Source organism: Aythya marila, assembly GCF_965140915.1.
Source record: "Aythya marila genome assembly, chromosome: 22".
Lineage (NCBI taxonomy): Eukaryota > Metazoa > Chordata > Aves > Anseriformes > Anatidae > Aythya > Aythya marila.
Window position 1 is genome coordinate 6,669,012 of NC_139063.1, and position 23,484 is coordinate 6,692,495.

The 23,484-nt window shown below is 42.9% G+C and overlaps 1 protein-coding gene across 1 annotated transcript; it reads right to left on the minus strand.

The window, feature by feature from the left end:
* Positions 1-540: 540 nt before the first annotated feature.
* CTPS1 (CTP synthase 1) lies at positions 541-20,117 on the minus strand. The gene is made up of 19 exons (XM_082777665.1): positions 19,952-20,117; positions 19,427-19,604; positions 18,899-19,069; positions 18,036-18,136; positions 16,707-16,823; positions 15,269-15,352; positions 14,950-15,030; positions 13,072-13,223; positions 11,668-11,800; positions 10,760-10,848; positions 9,263-9,357; positions 8,611-8,673; positions 7,713-7,756; positions 6,709-6,805; positions 6,380-6,435; positions 6,199-6,295; positions 5,737-5,881; positions 3,654-3,744; positions 541-2,235 (listed from the first exon to the last, which is right to left on the minus strand). The coding sequence occupies exons 2-18, from the start codon at positions 19,590-19,592 to the stop codon at positions 3,660-3,662; spliced, it is 1,776 nt and encodes a 591-aa protein (XP_082633791.1). The 5' UTR covers positions 19,593-19,604; positions 19,952-20,117; the 3' UTR covers positions 541-2,235; positions 3,654-3,659.
* Positions 20,118-23,484: the final 3,367 nt, after the last annotated feature.

Below are 23,484 nucleotides of genomic sequence, written 5' to 3' on the forward strand. Positions count from 1 at the left end.
TTTTCTCATTATCTAATGGAAACCAACTCTTTTAGTTTAAGGCCATTTGCCCTTGTCCTATCACCACACCTGCTGAAAAAGAGTCCCTCCCCAGCTGTCCTGCAGCCCCTTTAGGTACTGGAAGGCTGCTGTAAGGTCTGCCCCTGAGCCGCCTTCTCTTCTCCCAGCTCCCTCAGCTTGCCTTCACAGAAGTGCTCCAGCCCCTTGATCATCTTTGTGGCCTCCTCTGGACTTGCTCTAATAGGTCCGTGTCCTTGTGCTGGGGACCCCAGAGCTGATCACAAGGCTCCAACAACTCAAAAAAATGAAATTGCTGCTACAACTCACCCGGGCCCCAAGCCCGCAGCCGAGGTCTGAGGCTTGCACCAGGGCCTGAGCAGGCCTGGAGCAAAGACAAATGAGGAATGAAGTTCAAAAATGTATGTCTAAAAACCACTGTGAGGCTAATTAGCCAATGCAAGCTAGAAAAAAATTGTAAGGTAGACAATATTACATTTACGTCCTTTTTCTCCGAGTTAGAGAAGTAATATAGCAAGCATTTGCCTAGTTATTTTATTACAAATACTCATTTAATGACGAAGTCAGCTGCACAATTTTGGCCAAAATAAAGATATTTCAGGAAAAAGAAAAGGAAGTTGTGCTACAGATAACAAGTGACCTTACACTGCTAGAGTCAGCCATTTTATGACTGGCATTTTGCTCAGAACAGAGAGCATCTCAGTTGGTAAGAGATGTTGTAAGTGACACACACAGAGAACGCTTAAAGCTTTTCTGGCTAAAAGAAGATTTACAATGTACATTTGAAATAATTAAGGAATAAAGCAAGAGGGACTTTGGAAAAGGTCACTTAAGATGACAGAACAGTGCTTAATAAAGTTTGGCACCAGATAACACAAGAGTTAGTACTCAGCCAGGCTTGAGACATACAGCTTTCCCCAAACTTTAATGAACTGAAGTTTTCTGAATACATGACACTTCAGACAACTGAGTAACTTTCTTCCTTTCTTCTAAATTACCAAAGACCAAAAACTGTGTTGCTTACACTGCAGCAAGAGGCAGGAAAAGAAAGAAAAAAAAAAAAAAGAGTGCATTTCCCACCCCAAGACTGCAAAGCTGAGCTCATCATCATAGGACAGCACACTTCTACAAACTACATCAAGTAACACTGTAGGCAAGTTGCTAAACCCCTCCCTCAGGAAATAGCACTTCTGTATTGCATTGAGTGCGGGACACGTGGCTCCGCCGTATAAAAAAGGCAAAGAAAGGCTCCACTACAAATCAAAGAAAAAGCACCATGAACTGTTCAGTCCAAGGTAAACGACAACGGGAGCTTTTAAAGGCAGCATCTGAAAGTAGTTCACTTTCTGTTCTGTACCTCCCCCTTGATGCAAGGAGTTGAAGTTTCCCAGCCCAAGAAGCAGCACCAGTAAACACTGGCATAGAAAGGGCCAACAGTTACGCCTCGTTTCAAGCAATGATGGGCTTTCCTGACAGTTTTGCTTTTTTTCACATGATCCCAGTTAATTGCATCCCTGCAGAGTGACTTGTCACAGTTAGAGCAGATCATGTTCCAGATTAACTCTTCTATTCCAGGAAGATTTTCCTGGTTAAAAGTTCATTGCCGGCAATGAATGCACCAAGACCACCAGTGCCAAACATTTTTAAATACTATTGGAAAAATAAACAAAGCATCCCCCCGCCTCCCTCCCAGAAAAAGACTGCATAAAGCTTAACAGACCCATCCTCTGCAGCACAGCACAAGAACCAAGTCTCCAAATCCAGAATCATACACATTATTTCACAAGTAATAAAGACTGCTTTGGGAGCAGAAAGGCTGGAGAAAGCAACACAACCACCAGTGTCCAAGATATAAACTCATGCCAGCATTACCATGCATTAGGAAGGACGTATGCAACTAGATTCTCCCCAATACATCAAATCTCATACTCAGATTTGCTTTTTATCTCCAAGATGGTGCTAACTGAAGAAAGCCTAGAGGTGCATGTGCTGTGATGAGCTCTCTTCCAGAAATAATCAGAATATATACAGAAAAACAAGACAGAAAAGTTGAGGAAATAGACAGGATTTCATAACGGAATTGAAAAAAAAAAAATGAAAAACAAAAACAAAACCAATATAACTTAAGAAAGCCCAAAGCTGACAGTGTTCAAGCTATTGCTGTAAGAATGCCTGGAAAAAATCTAATGAGGGCTCTTCTCTTCAGTGAAGACACATCTGGAGAAGGAAAGAAAGAAATAGAAGAATTAATTAGTAACAGTTGATAGACAGAAATTGCATAGCACACTGAAATCTGAGTCTTAAAACTGCATTGCTTCAACAAATGTAACAGTTGCAACCTGACAACATTCCTTGTCTGAAAAGAGACATCTTTTAGTTCACAGGGGCATTGTGGCAGTTTTAAAACCACTAGATTATATCTCCAAGAAAGCAACCTTGGAGTTATTCCATGCCCATGGCAGGGGGGCTGGAACTAAATGATCTTTAAAGTCCTTTCCAACCTGAGCCATTCTATGATTCTAGCCATTCTATGATTCTAGCCATTCTATGAACTTTATTCTAGAAGTCAGCATTTAAATAAAACTTTGGGAATGAGCACTATGAGGCTAAGCATTAACCTCTCCCCCTTCCCAGCCCTGGATGAGCAGCATTGCCCACTCACTGCCTGTACCAAAAGGAAAACCTTAATTTTGTTGCAGTTATTAACAGAGTTGAGCTGAGACTTGAACCAGCAGGTCAGTCAGCTGGACAGGACATGCATCACATTGGCCAATTTGACTTTCCCTACAACTTTATTTTGGGGAAGGCCTCCAAGCTACCAGGTATCAGTTCTGCACCCAGTACTAGGCATGTCATGGAGCTTGCTTGATACTCTCAGTGAGCCAAAGCTTCTGAACTTTAGAGAGGGGTTCTTCAGCTCGTAGTTTGCCATGGCACCAGATCTGGAACAACCCAACGCCCAAGCGACTCTAACTTTAGTACTACAAAGGCCCAGTACCACGACTGGGGATGGGGGAAGTACTTCTGTGCTAGATTTCATGGGCTAACCCTCATTTCCACTCCGTAGTTAACATTGGAAATTAAGGTTTGAAGTGTTCTAATTTATTTATTTATTTATTTGCTGCTGAAGTTTGAAAGCTAGGGTTTACTGCCCCTCCTCCAAAACTTAGATTTTATTTTTATACACACATACAAATCTGATTTTAACAGAGAAATTTGCTGTCTCATGAAGTAGGGGAGAATGGATATTTCAAGTATGTTTTTTGGGCAAAGGTGAGATAGTGCTCTCAAAATATCAAGCCTTCTAAATCCAGTAACCCCTTGTTTGGCCATGCTTCCATTTTCAGCAAGGTGTGCTGTATTTGTGCTTTGTTTCTTTATTTGAAGTCATTCCTAAGTTCCCACATTTATTTTTATACTTTATTATTTGTCAGTTTGCCAGGGAAATATACACCCACATCTGTTACACAGACACGAGGTCTTATGCATCCCTCCACAAAGCTAGAACACGTGTAAGCACCAGCACTTTTTGCAGCATGCCAGTTTTCAACTAACTGATGTGAAACACTAGAAGGACAGATTGGGCAACGATTTTTTCTTCCATAAGGGAAGAGGTTAATATCATTAAAAGTTACCGGGAATCAGTCGTGATTAAACGATGGAAACTTCAGCTCTGTTATCTCTGAGTCAGGCGAGCTGCTGCCACTTCTGTCACTGTAAGTGTCCCTATAGAATACAGGAAGATTTTATTTTACAGAGCAAAAGTGCTTTATAAACCTAGATGTGCATCAGGAATTAGTGTGGTCTTGTACTGTTGGCTTAGGAAAAAAAGCAAAGCATGCAAAATTTCCTAGAATAACAGATATACTTATTATAGAATATTATAATATAAATGTATATATATAAAAATAAATCAAACCACATCTATCTATAGAGAGAAACATTTTAAGACCAAGCTAATCTAAATTAAATTCAATCAAGAGAAGACTGGGTAACCATCCATGATCCATTATGTTCATCTTCCCAGTAACAGTTGATTGTCTCTAATCCATTAAAGAACTTTTTCAGAATCACAAAATAATTCAGACTGGAATGGCTCTCAGGACAGACAGCAGGATCAGCTATCACACCAGAGACAATTGCTCAGGATCTATCCAGTCACATTTTGATGTTCTCCAAGAGTGGAGACTGCACAATCCTTACTGGGCAACCTGAACAAAAGCTTGAACAATCTGAAGGTGAAAAACAGATTCAATTTGCGTCAATTGTTTCTCATCTTCCCATCATGCACTTGTGTAAAAATCCCATTTTCATCTTCTTAAATACTTTCTCATAGGTACTGGTGGGCTCCTATTAGGTCCCCCATGAAGTCCCCATAAACAAAATAATTCTTCCAGACTGAACAAGCCCAGCTCCCTCAGCTTCTCCTCAACCAGCAAGCACTCCAGCCTCCTGATCTTCTTTGGTAGCCCTCCACTGAACTCCCTCCAGTCTAACAACATCTTACTTGTACTGGGGGCCCAAAACTTTATAAAGCATTCTAGGCATGGTCTAAGAAATGTTAAGTAAAGAGACAAACACTTTTGTCCATGTACTGGCTTTCTCTCTTATTTATACAGCCCAGAACACTGTTCATGTTTTCTACACTGCCGGGGCACACTGAACCCTGGTGGCTTATGTTCAGCTTGCAGTTCACCAAGACTTTGCAGCAACATGCAAGCAGAACTGCTCCCCAGATCCTCAGTCCCCAGCCTGCATTATTGCAAGGGGTTTATCCTTCCTAGATACTTTTGTCCTTGCTAAGTTTCATACAGTTCTTTTGGGCCACTCCTCCTGCCTAAGCCCACCTGAAAAGTGGGCTTACTGCCGTGTCTACCGAGCAGAACTGCAGGGCAGTCAGAAGCAACAGAATAAAGTAAATGCACAGTTGTAACCTATCCAAAACATTAGTTGTTTTGCAAACTAAAAGAAAGCTTAATTAAAAGAAAGCTTAATGCAGCAGAAAAAAAACACAAAGCTACAACAACCTGGGACCGTTCTTTAAACCATCAATGGAAACAAGTTTCTCAAGGATCAACCTGTACCTAGGACTTGTACAAGAAACATGCAGAAAACCCTGTGAGGTCTCCAATCATCTAGAAGAGCAGGCCCAGCTGAGTTTCCTGAAAGATCTGATTCCCAACAGGACACTCCAGAATTACTCTTCCTGAAGATGGGACCCCACTGTGGGACAAGTGCAGCTCTATGGCACTACAGTCAATATTAAAATACAAGACAACAGGTTTCGACTAAGAGTGTGAAGAAGAGGTACTTCAAGCACCTTTTCCCAAACAACAAGGGATAGGACAAGAGGAAATGGCCTAAAGCTGTGCCAGGGAAGGTTTCAGTTGGATATTAGCAAAAATTTCTTCAATGAAAGGGTTGGAACAGGCTGCCCAGCAAAGTAGTTGAGTAACTATCCCTGAAGTTATTCAAAAGATGTGTAGATGCAGTGCTTAGTGACATGGTTTAGTGGTAGACTTGGCAGTGCTAGGTTAACAGTTGGACTTGATCTTGGAAATCTTTTCCAACCTAAATTATTCTGCGATTCTAAGCACCCCCAGCACCTCACAGACCAGCAAAGCCCCACTCTGTGTGAACAAGAGCCTCCAGTTTACCCTGTAGGAGGAAGCACTGCTGCATGAGAATCTTCCTTATGAGAATCTTCCTTTAACCTACCTGGGTGAGAGCCTGCAGCCCTTTTGCAGATAATGTGCGAGTCTTCCTGAAGATGCCAACAGGAGGCCAAAGTATGGAGGAGATGGCTTAATTGGTCTGGAGAGGAATTCAGGGTGATACTGAACACCCACAAAGAATGGATGCTCTACAAGAAAGAAACAGGAAACATTAATGAGAAGTCTCTAAGTCTATGTCTGAACTGTCACTGAAAACACTTCCTCCCCAACACCATGGCTTAAATGTGATCAGTATCTTTCTACCTCTGTCAATTGTTCCTAAATGGACAGGCCCATGGCACTGTTTGTTTTTTTTTTGTTGTTTTTTTTTTTTTTTTCCTCATGTAACTCAGCATGTCATTCTATGCACAGAATGGTTCTGAGGGAGCCTGGACTGGTCTGCTTGATTACCTTCAGTTTCCCTCAGAGATACTGAGGCTCATAGTCTCATTGCTTAAATACTCACCTTCCAACTCAACCACTTCCATTCGCTCTCCTTCCTCATCTTGGCCTACAAATTTCAAACCCTGCTCTTCAAAACAGTTTTTCAGTTCTGGATTGACCTAGAAGACCAGAAGCAAGAAAACCCATGATCTCTTGTGTCTGGATTATACAGAAAAGCTCAACACCCACAATAGCATTTTTACCTCAAACCTGTGTCTGTGTCTCTCTTCCAAGAAATCATGATCCCCATACAGCTTCCCTACACCAAAAAAAAAAAGTCAATGTCTTAAATAAATGCCAAACAGTTCACCTGATGCCAAGTTTTGACAGGCTCACATGATTAGCATTTACTGTCATGAGCCACTTCTAGAGGGGACCAAATTGATTGATCTCCATTTCACTAATGGAAATACGTTCAAGGAATGCTTTAACATTCCCAGATCTTACTTCCCTATACCCACTATATCCCAACTATATAGGCATCTTATTCCCAGGAAACACTTCCAAACCTGGAAGATAAAACAACCCTTACTCATGATTGAATTCTTCGTTTGGAAGAGTGTTCTTCTCTTGCCAAGCCTCATAGTTCCACCCATTTGCCCAGGATTATGTTCTGGCATGTCTATGACCTGGGAAAAGCATTCAGAGCAGGAAGTGAGACTGAGGGATGCTCAGTCCCAGGCACACTCTGAAACACTAACAGGAAAAAAGAAATCAACATCAATACAGAAAACAACTAAATCAACCCACAGAACTTGATTAATTAGCAGTTATTCTAGTAAAGGCTGTACAGAGAACATATAGAAGGCTTGGAGATATTTGGGAAGCTCTAGCATAGGAAATGGTCCAAGTCAAAGCCCACACAGATCCCACGATAATAATACTGTGCTATTTACTGAACTATATGTTAAGCAAACCAATTTCACAGAAACAAAAACCTGAAATCAGCATCACTTATACTTCATATAACTCCATAAGCTTGTTTTTAGAAAAACCTTTCCTTCTGAGTAGCGTTTTAAAATAGCAGAAGCCAGCCTTTATGATGGGACCCTGGATGACACATATGTGGTCTGCAGTCTGAGAAACACACATTCGGAAATCTGTCTACAAATGTTCTAAGGAATTTATCTTCGCCTATGCTGATTTCTGAGATCATAATCAAATTTGGTGATATCCAAATTCGACCGGACCTGTTTACTCTTTGATTTCAGAGAGCTTTTAAACTGCCCTTTAAGAAGGGCATTTTTTCCTTTCGTCTCTTAAGAAACATTTCATTTTACGAAGAAGAACAATTATATTATACACATATTTATATATCCCACTGTTGCACCATTAACAAGCACTATAATATTTTAAAAAGTGGCAACTGTCATACAGTTAACTAGGAAACATTTGTTGTTCAGATTAGGAAGTGATGAAAAGCAGACTTAAAAAAGCCATAAGACATAATAATCCAAGTCCTTATCTATATGAACAGGTGTGTACAGACAAGTCTAACACAGTAAGGATACTAGAAGCAAGTCACTACATACTCACCACTGGATGAGTGGTTTTGGGGTCAAATTCTGTTGAGTTAGCATCTGCAATGTTACATTAATTGATTAGAAACACAAAGTTCCTCTCACCATGGCATGCACCTCCCCCAGGTACAACTGCATCCCATCCCCACCCTTCTGGCAAGCAGCAGCCTTAGCTTTGCTGAGACCCTCTCCCTGCACAGAGCTGTCATTTCAGCCCCAGACAGCAAAAACACAGTACTCCGTCAGCTATGTTAGATATGAATTTCTGCCCAGAGGTAGGGCAACTAATGCTAGTGCACTCGGTGCTGAAAGCAAGGGTCATTCAGGAAAAATACAACAGTTCTGAATATTTTAAATAAAGCTACGGAGTGGGAAGGAAGAAGTACTCTGAAGAACACATCCCCATGACTGCCCCCTCCACCCCTTCACTACTACCAAGATTCAGAATCAGTCTGAGACACTACTTCCTGTCAAAACTTCTTTTAAAACAGGAACCAAGTCCACTCAAGCAGTGGAGCCCAGAAAACAATTCAAATCACTGAAGTAGGTGTAACTGCCTGGTCAGCTGAATTGTGTTCTGGTCTTCATTGCCAGTGAATGGCTATAATGGGAATTAGGCTGTCCAGCACACGTGAGCACAACTCCACTTACGTGTCTTAATCAGGAGCTGAACCTCACTCCAAGCAATAGAAATTTTTCTGTTGTTAAAAGCATTCCAGCACTGAGCTTTACTTGAGTAAGATAAGGAGATTATTTATTTTTTGAGTTAGCAAAGGAGGAGGGGAATTTTTTTATAAGTCTAGAAAAAAATAAATTTTAATCTACCTACCAATGAAAAATATAGTTACGGGTATTACCCAACAAACCAACGAAAATAAAATATCCAAAGCCCAGGAAAAGCTTTGTGCAATTACCTTGCCAACCAAGAACACTGCGTGCAAACTCCACGACTGCTAACTGCATTCCCAAACAAACGCCTGCAGAAGGAAAGAAAGAATACAGATCAAGTCAGGACAAGGGACCACTGAGCCTATATTCACAGAGGCAAAAGCTTTGCTGGGCAAAGCGCACACGCCTTCACAAAGCAGTCCGGAGTCTGAGGAAAACTTGGAAGAGACACACCCCTGACTGGGATTTGGATTTAAGGGGCTGTTCACCCTGTACCAGACTGTTTTGACACATTTTACCTCCACACCTCACACCCCATCCACTGCTCACATGACATCTCCAGTCTTGCACTATGCCCAGTTAGTTTAAAAGCATTCACACATTTCTTTGTTTCCAGATGCCAAGATACCACAGCCATGCTCTGAAACTCATCCCCCCCCTCATCGTGGAGATTTTGTCATCACATCCCAACCAACTCTGACTACTTCAGAGCTAACTGAAGATGATGATTCTATTACCCCATTAACCTGAGCACAGACCACCGCTTTCCTTCAGCCAATTATCTTCAAAACTGTATATTCTGAACACTCGTGAAAATCCACAAAGTTCTTGCTGCAGTCCAGTTAAGCTTTTATTCAATTTCCTTATTTCTTCTAATGGATGAAAAATGTTTCTCACCTAAGAAGGGTTTTTTCTGTTTTCTTGCCCAAGAAATAGCTTGAATTTTGCCTTCTGTCCCACGAACACCAAATCCACCAGGAACCAGGACTCCGCTGCATGAGAGTGAGAAGATTCTTTTCACATGTGACTCACCAGCATGGTTCCCAGCAACCACGTGCCACTCTCTCCTATACATCTTGCAAGAATTCACTACTGAAAAGGGCTTTAAAGTGCCCTAAGTGGCAAAGCCTGTCTGCAGCACAGCTTCTGTCTGACTTCATATGAGGTGTCATAAAATATTTGGGGGGTAACATTTTATAAATGCACATTTTACCTTCCAAGGAATCCCAAATATAACACAGGTTGCAATACTCAAGTTGTTCACACTGGATGATTCACGCACTCCGCAACAAACACCCATTTGCGAATGCATCATCCACCCTGGCCCATGCCAAGGAAGCCACTGGCTGCAGTCACGTTGTCCTAACCCCAGGTGCAAAGAAACTCAATTCTGCAGGAGCTTCTTTGTTCTATCAGTATAACCCAAAGCGTGCTTCCTTCAGGACTCACAAGCCCCACTGGTTCTTGTTTTCTAACAAGAGCTTCCTGGCTAACTCTTGGTATTTCTCTGCATTGTAACACTTTTTCGTAGAATCAGAATGGTTCGACTTGGAAGGGACCTTAAAGATAATCTAATTCCAACCCCTCTGCCATGGGCAGAGTCATCTCCCACCAGACCAGGTTGCCCAAAGCCCCATCTAACCTGGCCTTGAAAACCTCCAGGGATGGGGCATCTACAGCTTCTCTGAGCAACCTGTTCCAGTGCATCACCACGCACATAGTAAAGAATTTCTTCCTGATATCTAATCTAAACCTTTCCTGATTTAGTTTAGACCCATTATCCCTTGTCCTATCACCACACTCCCTGACAAAGAGCTCCTCCTCAGCTTTCCTGCAGCCCCCGTTAGGCACTGTCAGGCCACTGTGAGGTCTCCCTGGAGCCTTCTCTTCTCCAGGCTGAACAACCCCAGCTCCCTCAGTCTGTCTTCACAAGAGAGGTGCTCCAGCCTTCTGAGTCCAGAGGAAGCCACCAAGATGATCATTCTAGGTGGCTCCAGAGCTGAACACAGTACCTTTATCTTCTTCTTATAAAACTGAATACCACATTTATGTATTTCCTCTCTTTGGTTTTCCAAACCTTTGCCAGTATCTATCCCGTTCCCTCATTTCCTTTCATCCCGTTTCCCTGCTAAGTCTGTGCAAATCCTTATGTCCATAATTATTTTCCCTAATGCTGCCTTTCACAAACTCCCTCATTTTTCATTTTTATTTTTTTTCAAAGTAATTCTACTCTATCTTATCCTTAGTTTCCTTGAGAGATCTTTGGGGCCGCTTCAAGAGTGTGCTGGTACACTGCCTAAGAAAAAGGCCTATGGTGAGACATTCCATAAGTGTCAGAAGTAGCAAGTTTACCAGACACGATCCAAAGAAATGGACAGAGTACAAGAATCTTACTGAGCACCACATAGTTTCTGCCATGCTTCATGGTATCGGACAGGTTCTTCCTGGAGGGTTGCTGGCTCCAAGTCAGCAGAGTCAATATACTGAGGAAAATAAATCCCAAAAAGGATTATGAGGTACTGCCACAAAAAAATACAAACATGAAATCTTCTAGTTCTCATTAATATAAGGTCTAGATGCACAACACACACAGAATCCATTACCCTTCTGAACCATACAAATACAGTTACTAGGAACTGCCCATGGATGAACACACACAGTATTTGCCTTTCACCACTCCTAAAAAATCAGCGGAGGTGAAAGTAAGACAAATGTAGAATGGTGCTGTTGTTAAAAAAAAAAAAAAAAAAAAAAGCAGCTATTTCCATGACTCAATGGCATCATGAATCCACTGCACCTTTAAAAAACTTTAATTAAATAAGTTCAATTTCTGACAACAGATACACATTTTAACCTTTTCAGAACATTTGGCTGTGATCAAGACTATTAGAAGCATCTGTGGAGCCAGTCCAGCATTAAAACCTCAATAAAAGAATGAGGGAGAAGCATCATAAAGGCTGTCAGTACAAGGTTAACAGCAACAACCCTAAAAAAGGATCACTTTCGAAAACTGCTAGAAATTAAAGCAAATATTGCCCTCTTTAAATACATCTAGAGCTCTGTCATAGTTCAATATGCAACACTGAGCACTCAAGAGTTCCCATCAACACTGACGCCTTGCATAACTCTCAGGATAAAAGGCTGGTTTGCTTTAAAGCTGTTTTATGCCTGACAACAGATGCTATAATCCAAGAACAGTTTTAAAGTTCACTGGCTGGACCAACTCTCCCTTTAAGCCTAACAACTAAGATGCGTACACTGTAAGTATGAAAGGGGAAATTTACTTGCATGCACACACACACCTTGATGTCAAGTTTATGGTTGATAGCCAGTGCAGAATGTTCCAGTGCCTTAATGACAGATGCGTAGGAATCTGAAAACTTGGTGTATTTGCCAACTAGTGCAATGGAACATGTTTCAAGGAGACGGTCATACCTAAAGAAAAATCAAAACGCTGGTGTTATTTCACCACTAAGAGGAAATGGGGCAAGAATTATTTATATTCTATTCAGCTTTTCAAGTAATTTAAAGAGCTAGGCTCTTGGGGTCTGTCAGACTAGAGATAAACCAACTGTGAAAGAGATGACCTTCCGTAACAAAGACAACCTAAAAAACATCAAAGCAAGAATGGAAGAAAAAACACCAACATGAGAGCAAAAGCTTGCATAAAGTTATGTATAAATTAACTTGTCTCTCCTTGTGGTAAAAAGCCATTTTGAACAGATACAAACTGTCTTTTCGGGAAGTTCTATTATATCCAAGAAGTCAGCAGTAAACTATCAGAAGAGAGGATCAAAGCACAATTCTGCATATGTTTATACTGTACTGCATCTTCCCACGCTGCTTCTGACTGAGTTCACTTCAGCAGCCAGAAATAAAGAAATGACTTCTAGAATCCTGAGTTGTGCTGCCTACACTTTCTGTCCCCAGCCTCTGGCAGCACGTGATTTACACAGCATTCTTGATTACAACTAAGAGATTCTGTTTAAACAGTGTATTTCAGAATTAAGTACCTTTAACCAAGTCATTTACTGAGGCCTTTCCCTGTCAAAGTGAAACGTTCTTTACATTGGTCACCCGTGTTTTAAGGAGAAGAATCTAGATCTTGCAAATTAATTTCTTATAAAGACAGCCATATATACAGCTTCAGAAAGGGCCTGAATGCTGACTGAAAAGACTCAATTCACTATTTCTAAAAGAAGATGCACTGTAGTCCCCACACGAAAAAAAAAAAAGTGTTCTAGGAGTCTCAGATGGAACAGTTACAAAACAGCTGTTTGACTCGCTTGAAAGCACACACTTTTTTTTTTTTTTTTTTAACTGACATTCCTGATGACTCCTGTGTATGCCTACAAAAGGATTTCAATGCTATGTAACAACACTGCTGTTTTTGTGGGGGAGGTCTGAGCCATTCACATTAAGTACTTCAAAATGGTTCTGACATAGGCAGTACACTAACATCACAATGTAAGGAACTCAATGTATCTTAAAGGACTCTCTAACTGAAGATTTATTTTTTTTTCCAAATGGTTAAACATCTAGGAAGAAAATGTGCTTTTGTAGTAAAGAAAAAAAAGAGGAAAAAGCTTGAGCACTTCAGAACACTGGCTGAATATGTAGTAACATTCATAACCTAACAACCAACAATGAAGTAGGGAAACTTATTGAGATTCTTAAGTCTCACTTCACGCAGCGGTGCAGCTCACCTGTCAGCCATTTCCTTCCACTTCATAAGCATCCTCCTGGGCTGTCTCCCAATGGGAAGATCAAGCCTGTGTCTGAAGTAGTCAACAACTCCCTGCTCCTCTAACAACAGAGGAACCCGGTATATAGAAGAGACATCATGAACACAGATAACCTGTTCATAAAATATGAATGTCATTAGAACAGATTTAAGCATGCCTGTCAAATTATTTTTAGATGACTATTGAAAGAACTTCCATCTCTAGAAAAAAACCCTTTGACTACTTAAACATGCAAGAAATAACATGCATTGAATAACATACCACATAACAGCTTAATAGTAGTTTCCCTATACTTAAAAAGGCTATCCTTCACCACTTCCCAGGTATTGCGACTCACTACAGCCTGAGGAAGGGCTGTGGCATGATGACCCAGCAATATGACAGTCAGCTGCTATGGAAGTTATGCAAGTGTGTAACAGAATTCAAAAAAATAAGTCAAGAGGTGAGTTTCTCCTCCTAAGCAGAGGTCTCCAGCTCTGGGGAAGGAAGGACTTCATATTTCTAGAACTACAACCCCCAGCATGACTGGATCTGCCCACCATTGTCATTCTTAACCAGGGCTCCAAGTTTGACTAAAGTCCAGGGAACACTGTGGGCTCAATAAAGTAATCATTTTCAGTCCTTCATCAGACTTGGAATTAAACAGCTACAGAACAAAGAATTCTAAGACTGGTGAGGAATACAGACTTCAACAGTTAAGTTCACTGAAGAAGGCTTCAGCAGAAAAGGAAAGACATCTCTAAACAATGGCCACCTGACCATCATGGAGACTGTACTTTATTAAGGATCAAAAATATGACAACTATTTTTAAATCCTCATTTCTCCCAACTCCCATGAAAGCAAAGTTCAACACTTCACCAGCAAAACTAAACTGCAATTTTCTTCCTTTGTAGGCAGTAACATCTACTTCTCAATTCAAGTGCAACTGCAGTTAGAGAAACAACTACATAAAATTGCATTAAACTTCCAAGAAAGCGGCTGACATGGGGAATTTACTTAAAATTCCTGACCAACAGCAGGTTAGAAAACAAGAGGTGGGTATCATACTGCTGATCACCAGCTAATTCTGAATGTAACACCTGAAACCTCAAGACTCCCTTTGATCTTGTATAGGAACTTAAAAAGAAGACTTGACAGAGCCTGAAAATGTGCAGTGATATCCCTTGTTTCATAAAAAGACACACTTTTTCAAGCTCTAGCTGGAACTGAAAGTGCTAATAAGCACCCTCCAGACTATCTGATTATTTTCTAAAGTCGAACTCAGACTATGCTATGCAGATTACGCTCAGCACAACAAAAATCAGGCTAACATGGAATTTTTGCATACCACATAACATTCAAGTAAACAATGCTCCTCTCAACTACCATTTAAACTTTTCTTTGTAATTTCTCCATATGCAACCACGGGCAGAAGAATACTATCACAGAAGTAGTGTACAAAAATGCACCTATCCTTTTAACGCAATTTTGGGCAACTACCCTTTTGCTTCTAAACACTGATAAAAATCTCATTCTTCTGCATTTACAGCAGGAATGTTGAAGGATAAACAAGGTATAAAAAAGCTATTCAGAAAATACCTTGGATTCCACAGAATTGTCTACGCCTAAGCATATTTACCTTATAAAAAATAGATGCGGACACAAAAAGGACAATTGTAACAGTTGCTTATGCAAGGGAACGTAGGTAAGACAAAGAAGCAAATGAATTATGCAGCTATTACAGAGAGAGCTAGAACAACAGCTCTATGCTCAGGTAAAACTTCGCTCAGCATTTGACAAACAGCTACAATATTTATTGCTACTTGCAATAAACAAAGTAGACAGCAACCTTTCTTTACCTGTTCTGGTTCAACATGACAGAACATGGAAATCTTTTCTTTTACTGAGGTATCCAATGGAGTAGAGCACCTGCAAACAATCTAACAGAACAGCACCATTAAGGTTCTGAAGCAGCAGACTACTCAGACATTCACATAACAAACCTCTAACAAAAAAAAAAAAAAAAAAAGTCTTTCTGCAATGTCTCTGTGACTTGGAAAAAAAAAAACAAAACAGCTTAGTTACCAATATGTAAGAACTCAACTTATTTAGACTAGGTTGCTGTTGCAACGTGCCAGTACTGCATTTTCAAATTCAAAGCCATGCAGCAAACCTTACCAGGTCTGGCGAGAGACCAAGGCCTCTGAGTTCACGAACACTGTTTTGGGTGGGTTTGGTCTTCTGCTCTCCTGTAGAGCTTGGCTGGTCAAAGAACAGAATTTGTTACATTAATTTCTGACGATTTGTAGAAATTACTCACATTACTGGGGACTCTCCACCCTTTTTGTCTCATAAAACTTTGACACAGTTTTTAGATAATTCACGAGCTTTAAATACCTTTTTGTACTAGCACCTTAATCTCAAAAACTGAAATCAACCAGCAGAAACCAGAGTTCAAGTCTGTACAGTAGGAAGACATGCATATTACTGTGGAAAAGGAGAGCACAGAGTCTCAGGTTTTTTATTCACTGTTCCCTCCAAATACCTAGCAATTCAAATTTCTGATTTTCTCTCCCTAAATCACCTAGCCCAGCCAGAAAGGGAAGGTAAGATTGAGAAGAGAGAACGAAGACTGATCTGCACCCTTGTAACGCAACTGAGTTACTCTGTCAAATCCAGATCCTAAACAATAAATACTTATGCATACTTCCATTACCATAGAAGACATTTTTTAAGTACTGATTCTTGAAATAGAGGTTTTTGAGTGGTAACAATTGTAAATTGCATTCAAATTCAGGGCAGATAATACAGATCAGGTTGCATGGCATAAAGTACCTTCATTTGCTTTTAGTATTAACTGGAGTTTGCAGCATCTACTTGAAATATAAGGACATTTTGTTTTAATTTGTGATTTCTAATTAACTGATTCTTTTAGTAGCACTGTTTCTTAAGACCTTATTCAGTGAATTTTTGAACCAAGGGCAACTGCCACTAAGACTATCATACAGCATTTAAAAACTGTCACATCTGGCTGCTGTTAAAGATGAAAACGCATAGATTGTATTTCAAATCACAGTATTATGTATTCAAACTACAAAAGTAACCCAACTTATTTCATGAACTACAGATATTGGACATATTGGGAAAAAGACATACAGTAACAAATAACAAAGTGTAGGAATAACTTGGAATATGATCATTTTAAAATGAAATGGCTATGAGATCTGGCTCTAACACTGAATTTTATGAGAGCTTTGCAGAAGTGAAAGACAACATAAATCAAGAAAATTGGGAAGTTTTCAGCACTAGACAGCAAATTTATCTGCCAAAGCTAGATGATTCCATAGAGAAAAACAGCAGTTAAAAGATGACAACTGAGTTTGCTGCAACTCCCAACTATTTATTACACATTTACACACTTTGAAAAAATTCTGTTCTGTTTTTGTGAACCTCATAAAAATATGTAACCTTATATTTTCTGCATTTCTTCCAGAAGTTTCTATATACAGAAATAGAAATACAGTGTCTTTAGATACAGCATATCAGAAACAACTATTTATAAATCAAGTTTTGGATCCAAAGAAGCAGCTGACCACCTCGCATTTTAGTTCCTTACCTGTGGAACTAGACTGACATGAATGTTACAAAAATTCTCTCTTCTGGCTTTGAACTGGAACTGACGGAAAGCTTCAATGAAAGGCATGCTTTCAATATCACCTACTGTTCCACCAAGCTAAAAAAAGACAAAGACATTTAGAATTAAAGTTAACATCAAAACTCTACTATATAGGTATGCTAAAGGGTACCAACACATAAAGGACATCTAAATACCTCCCCAGCACCTCCCTCTAATTCCCTAAGGAGCATCAACACCAAAACATCAACATGAAAAACAACAATATTTGCCAGTTGTACGTACTACTTCCTCAGTCTCCACTGTACCCCAACTATTATTCTACCTTCGTGATTTACCCCAAAGTCAAAAATCCACAGGAAAAACAGCTTCTCACATAGACAGCACATCTCCAGGGACATTAGCTTTGCCTTTACTCTCTCTTTAGGAAAAAGATTTAAGTGTTAAAACGCTGTTGGGCTACTATCACAGATCTTCTGAATTATCATTTATGAACATTAGGTGGCACAAAGAAGCAAAATTTCTGTTAGTTTAAGTGACTATACAGTGTTTTTGCACACGTGCAGATAAAGAAACACAAGGCATCCTCTGGAGCAGCAACAAATTCCTGAGCGCTGTCAGACAGTGCTTCCTAGGTACTTCAGGATCCATAGCTGCAAATCCTGTGACAGAAATTGGCACTCAAGCTGCAGGAAGAGTCCTAAGTCACCGCGACCTGGGCACTCTGACAAACACTTTCTCTCCTGTATCAGCATATCCTGCCAGCCAACTCAGCGGCACCACCTCAGAGGCTTAGCCCTATTCTGTCTCCTCTAGCAGCAGGATGACACATACAGTGTGCAGGCAACAGAACAGGGTTCATCACTCGTGCAATTCATTTTTCTAGGTCTATGCTGGAGGTAGTCACTCCAAGGGTCCTGTTACTGCTAAGGAGAGACAAGTACTTGTCACCAGAGGGTCACTTAACTACCCTTCCTCTATCCACCAAGTACGATGAGGGCACAGCACAGTTAACTCAAACTTCGATGTATAAAATTACGAGAGCTAAAATTCATTCCATAAACTAATTTGGATTAGTCTAGAGAGCAAAGGACTTCAAAAATATAACTGTCCATGACCTAAGCCTTCTGTATATGGATTCAGACCCAGAGCAACCAGAAGATTAAAGTGAGGCTAACAAGGGAGATTTTTTAACCATCTCAACATGCAAAGTCAAATATTACTGAAAATTAAAGTTTTATTAAACAAAACATATGTATAGTTCAGTTTATTCCATACAGGAAAAAAAGCTATGTTTTAAGAGCTACAAACCTCAATCACGCAAACTTGGGGTTCAATACCATCTTCATCTACAGGAATCCGTGCCTGCCTCATTACCCATTCTTGTATAGCATCTGTGATATGGGGAACAACTGAAGAAGAAACCATGGAAAGGGTTAAAATCACAACCTATCACATTACAGACCAAATTACTGACAATAACTAGCCAGTGCTTCCCCTATCACATCAGCACCGATACATGTCTTTAAAGAAGTATGCGTTTTTGAAATGGCTATTCTTGGCTGTGATTTTCAAGAGAGGTGCTTTGGCAGGAAATGTAATCCTGCTTCGATTTAAACATATGTAAACAATGTTCCTTTTTAAGATGGAAGCTTCCAGTAAATACTGTTCTATGTACTAAGCAGAAAGTTAGCCTGTTTGAAACCAGCTATAAAAATCTTTATCCAAAGCAGCTGTGGAGGATGCTTAAAAAGAGAAGAATGATCTAATCCTCAAAGATCCTTCGGGTCTTCTAAAAACATAACAGTATTATTTAAATGAGTTATCAACAACAGTAACAGTCTTAATAAGCTAACAAATAATCCACAGATATATTGGTCTGTAGTCTGTTCATGTTTAGGACTGGCTGTTAGAAAGTTGGATCCAAGCCCAGGATATAGGTCATACAACATGCAGTATGCTCCCAAGCACTGTAAGGTTTCGAGGGGGGGTTACAGGTAAACTTTGGCACGCACCCCAAAATTTGCACCAGCGTGCCTTCTCAAATCAAAAAGTCACAAAGACAGCATAGATCAGAAAAAAAGACCTCAAATCAAGATGGAATTCAAAAGCATCTCACCAGTACAGAAATATGGAATATATATCTAAACACCAGAAACAAAGCTTCACATCACCTTGGACAGTTTTGCCGAGATAGTCTCCCTTCCTCTCCTTGTTGATGACATACTGGTAAATCTTCCCAGTAGTCAGATTGTTGTCTTTGGTGAGTCGGATATCAAGGAAGCGCTCGTAGTTACCGAGGTCCAGGTCCACCTCCCCTCCGTCATCTAGCACAAACACCTCACCTGCAGGACACAGAAAGGCACAAACACCACCATCGCATACACAGTCCGCATCAGCAACTTGCTGATTTTGCATGTGACAGCTAAAGAATTCAACACAGGGTAACACCTTCTTTGGTTGCTACAGCAAATTCAGGAGCAGCTCATAAAACTAGAAGCCTTGTCCAACGAAGAAGACTAACGCACTGACAACTGGACCCATTTACCAGCCACCAGCTTCATTCGCAGCAGTAACAGACCAGAGCCCAAAGCCACTAGGAGAACATCTTTGCTGCAGGCTGCCTCATGGCAGGGCTCTGCCAGCAGGTACCAGCCCCAGGAGCCTCCCGAAGCCCCGGGCGCTGCTCGGGGGCCGCTCACCATGCTCATAGGGGGAGAAGGTGCCCGCGTCGATGTTGATGTAGGGGTCGATCTTGATGGAGGTGACGTGCAGCCCGCTGGACTTGAGGATGGTGCCGATGCTGCTGGCGATGATCCCCTTGCCGATGCCCGAGATCACGCCGCCCGTCACCAGGATGTACTTCATCTGCCCGCCGGCCTGCGACGCCTCACAGCCTCAGCGGGGGCCGCGGTGCCCGGCGAGGCAGCGCCAGCCCCGCTGCGAGACCCCGGCCTTGTGCCCTCAGCGCCTGCAGCCCCCCGGCCCCGTCACCCCCACCCCGGCCCCGTCACCCCCATCCCGTTACCCGCTCCCCCCCCCCACTGTCCCTCAGGCTCCCCCCCCATCCCCGTTCACGCCGCAGGGCGCGGCCCCCCCCCCCTCACCCCCCCCCCGCCATCCGGTCTCCCACCCCCCCGCCTCCCCCGCGCCTGCCCGCGTGGTCCCGCGTGGTCCCGCCCGCTCGCGCCTGCCGCGCGCCCCCTCCCCACCCCGCCGCCCCTCACCTGTTCCCGCCCGGCCCTCGCGGCGGCGGCAGCAGCAGGAGGTGCAGGAGGTGCAGGAGCGGCGGCGCGCGGAGGGCGCGTGGCGGGGCGGGGAGCGCAGAGCGGAGCGGGCGGGGGTGCGCGCGCGCCGAGCCGCTGCCAGCCGGCGAGCTGCTGAGGCGCATGAGGCCGGCGCGCGGCGGGGCGCAAGCGCGGGCCTCCCTCGGGCGCCTGCGCAGTGAGGCGGGGGGGAGGGGGAGGGAGGTGAGGGGAGCCGCGCTTCAGCCCTGACGGGGCGGGGCCCGCTAACGGCAGCCCCAGCGCGGGGCCCGGCCCGCGGGCACGGGGCCGTTGAAGCGGGGAGCGCCGGGTCCAGGCGCCCCCTGCCACCGCCACCGGCACCAAGCCTGGCGGTGCCCGAGCAGCCCCGCGTGTTGTCCCCGGCGCGTTGTTGGCTGGCGGGTGGGGTCTCGTGATGGATTTCTCCTGATGGTCGAGCAGAGCAGCCTGCTGTGGTGTCAGGATGCTGCTTGATGTTCCACGCGTTTTTTCTGCTTCCTGCTTGCTCAATTTTATCTGCTCATAACTTATCCTAGACATTCTTAGTCATAGTTACAGAGTTGTTCTGTGTATGCCTTAATCAGTTGTCTTGTCTGTGGCAACTGTCACTGCTTACATGGAAGTACCATTGTAAGAAACAAATGACTAGAATCACAGAATTTCCTAGGTTGGAAGAGACCTCAAGGTCATCGAGTCCAACCTCTGACCTAACGCTAACAGCCCTCCACTAAACCATATCACTAAGCTCTACATCTAAACGTCTTTTGAAGACTTCCAGGGATGGTGACTCCACCACTTCCCTGGGCAGCCTGTTCCAGTGCCTCACAACCCTTTCAGTGAAGAAGTTCTTCCTAACATCTAACCTAAAACTCCCCTGGCTCAACTTAAGCCTATTCCCCCTCGTCCTGTCACCAGGCACGTGGGAGAACAGGCCAACCCCCACCTCGCTACAGCCTCCCTTGAGGTACCTAAAAAGAGCGATAAGGTCACCCCTGAGCCTCCTCTTCTCCAGGCTGAACAAGCCCAGCTCCCTCAGCCGCTCCTCGTAGGACTTGTTCTCCAGGCCCCTCACCAGCTTCGTCGCCCTTCTCTGCACCCGCTCAAGCACCTCGATGTCCTTCTTGTAGCGAGGGGCCCAAAACTGAACACAGTACTCGAGGTGCGGCCTCACCAGAGCTGAGTACAGGGGGACGATCACCTCCCTAGCCCTGCTGGTCACACTGTTCCTAATACAAGCCAGGATGCCGTTGGCCTTCTTGGCCACCTGAGCACACTGCTGGCTCATATTCAGCCGACTATCCACCATCACTCCCAGGTCCTTCTCTGCCTGGCAGCTTTCCAACCATTCCTCTCCCAGTCTGTAGCTCTGCTTGGGGTTATTGCGCCCCAGGTGCAGGACCCGGCACTTGGCCTTGTTAAACTTCATGCAGTTGACCTCAGCCCATCGGTGCAGCCTATCCAGATCCTCCTGCAGAGCTTTCCTACCCTCAAGCAGATCGACACACGCACCTAACTTGGTGTCATCTGCGAACTTACTGAGGGTGCACTCGATGCCCTCGTCCAGATCTCTTGGTTATGTCATATTACCTAATGCTGCCTCAAACTTTTTATCTCCTTCAGTTTTTCTCTGGCTTTCTTTTCTCTGTCATGCCCCATCCTTGCAATTAGGGTTTGGCCTCTGAAGAGCTCACTGACATTTTGGTGGGTGTAGTGCATATAGAGAACTTTGTGTATACAATCACACAGATAAATGTATTGCTATTGTTTGCAGTTAACATGCCCAAGTTGTAGACTTTTCCCAAAAATAATTGTGCCTAATTATACCAGATGCCAATGACAGAAAAGAGGGGAAGGAGCCATGAAGGAAAGCCAGGCAGATTCTTGTACTGTAATTGTCATTGTCTCCGTGGTTTAATTCAGGACCATCCTCAGGCTGCTGTGTGAAAGAGATGGTGTGGCTGATCTCTGGCCTTCTGGTGAAGATCCTGAGAGACGAGGCACATCACAGCATCTGGCAGTGTCACCCAGTCCCTTGCAGACTGGTGACTTTGCCTGGGGGTAGTGCCTGAGGGGATGTAGAAACAGGGTAGGGCCACTGATGGGGTGATCAGCTGGACGTGGGTAGGAATCAGAAAGGGTAGGAACATGCTGGTGATGTTTGCCTTTTGGCCATGCCATTGGAAGCTGCTGAGGAGTGTTCCTGGCCGGGGGAGGTGACTGCACAGACCCTGCTGGGAGTTTGGGGATGGTGTGGGGAGTGGTTCCAGTCTTTTCTTGCTATCGGTTATATGTCTGCCATGGAAACGTGTGCCAGCGTACTCTGCCGTCATTGGTCTTGCACTCAAAGTCTGCATCTGGTCTGCCAGAATGTTTCCCCGTGGACATGTTCTCCTGCACATTGTCAGTTCTGTGGGCAAAGCCACCTCTTGCCTCCCCCAGGGGCAGGCTGTTTCCACTTGCTGCAGGTGGGCAGTGACAGCGCACAGTAATGCAGCCTCTGGTGCCCTTGATGGCGATTCCTCTGAGAAGCATTTGCCGTTAGAATTGCCTGACTGTGCTGTTTTGCTTCTTCATGAAGGGCTCTTGTTGCTTTCATCTGTTACTCAGCTAGCTTAAAACAAAAAGAACATTAGTTTCCAACATCTTTTTTTAAGGTGAGGCTAGTGTGATGAAGGGGTGACAGTATGCAGAAATGCAGGAAAGGATGCGTGTGTACGTATATCTGTGTGTGTGTACCACACATACATTGGCTGAGAGCATCTGGTAAGACACAGGGAGGCCAGGTTGTTCTGGGGCTGGGTCTGAGCATCTCAGGTTTTTCTATTTCTTGAGTGAGCATCAGACATCTGACTGGAGCAACTGCTTTAGGAGTGAAGGTAGGCCCTTACTTTCAGAGGTGTCTGTTACCTAAATGCAAGCTTCTACTTTTAGATGCATGAATCTTTTTATCAGTGCCTAATTAAGGCCTCAGGGGTTGGATATCCAGTGGTGCTTAAGAGATAAGTGAACTCACTGGGAGCTATTTGTGAATATTAAATGGTGTGGAATTGCAGCGACCCAGAAAAGTTACATCTCAAATTATGTAAGATTACCTGGACCTTTTGCAGGCAAAGTGAGGCAACAGTGGTGGTGGTATTTCACTGTTTTGGCTTTACAATGTCTTGGTCTTGAGTCTCTCCCAGTAAAATACAGATTGTGAATGCGATAAAATGGATCTACTCTGTTTAACAGGATTTGATTCACAGCAGATCAAATGAATTTGAAAGCATTTTGTTCAGATGATTGGCATAGTCCTGATGAATGCTAATGTATTGCAGTAATTATGTAAGGAAAGAATATATTAGAATCCTCAAATATTCATTTGAATGTCTTTATTATTTAGGTGTGTGTTCATGCAGGAAAAGGTTTGTTATTACAGTTGGTATAATATTATACTATAGTAATATATTATATAATATGTAATTTTATTACTTACTATTGTTATAATAATAGTA

Bases quoted from the DNA above. Each gene is read 5' to 3' on its own strand.
- CTPS1 (XM_082777665.1), bottom strand. From the start codon at position 19,592: ATGAAGTACATCCTGGTGACGGGCGGCGTGATCTCGGGCATCGGCAAG. The intron at 7,757-8,610 runs GTAATTGCACAA...GTAACATTGCAG, and splicing joins CAGTGTTCTTGGTTGGCAAG to ATGCTAACTCAACAGAATTT. The intron at 6,806-7,712 runs GTGAGTATGTAG...TGCTTTTCCCAG, and splicing joins CCAAAACCACTCATCCAGTG to GTCATAGACATGCCAGAACA.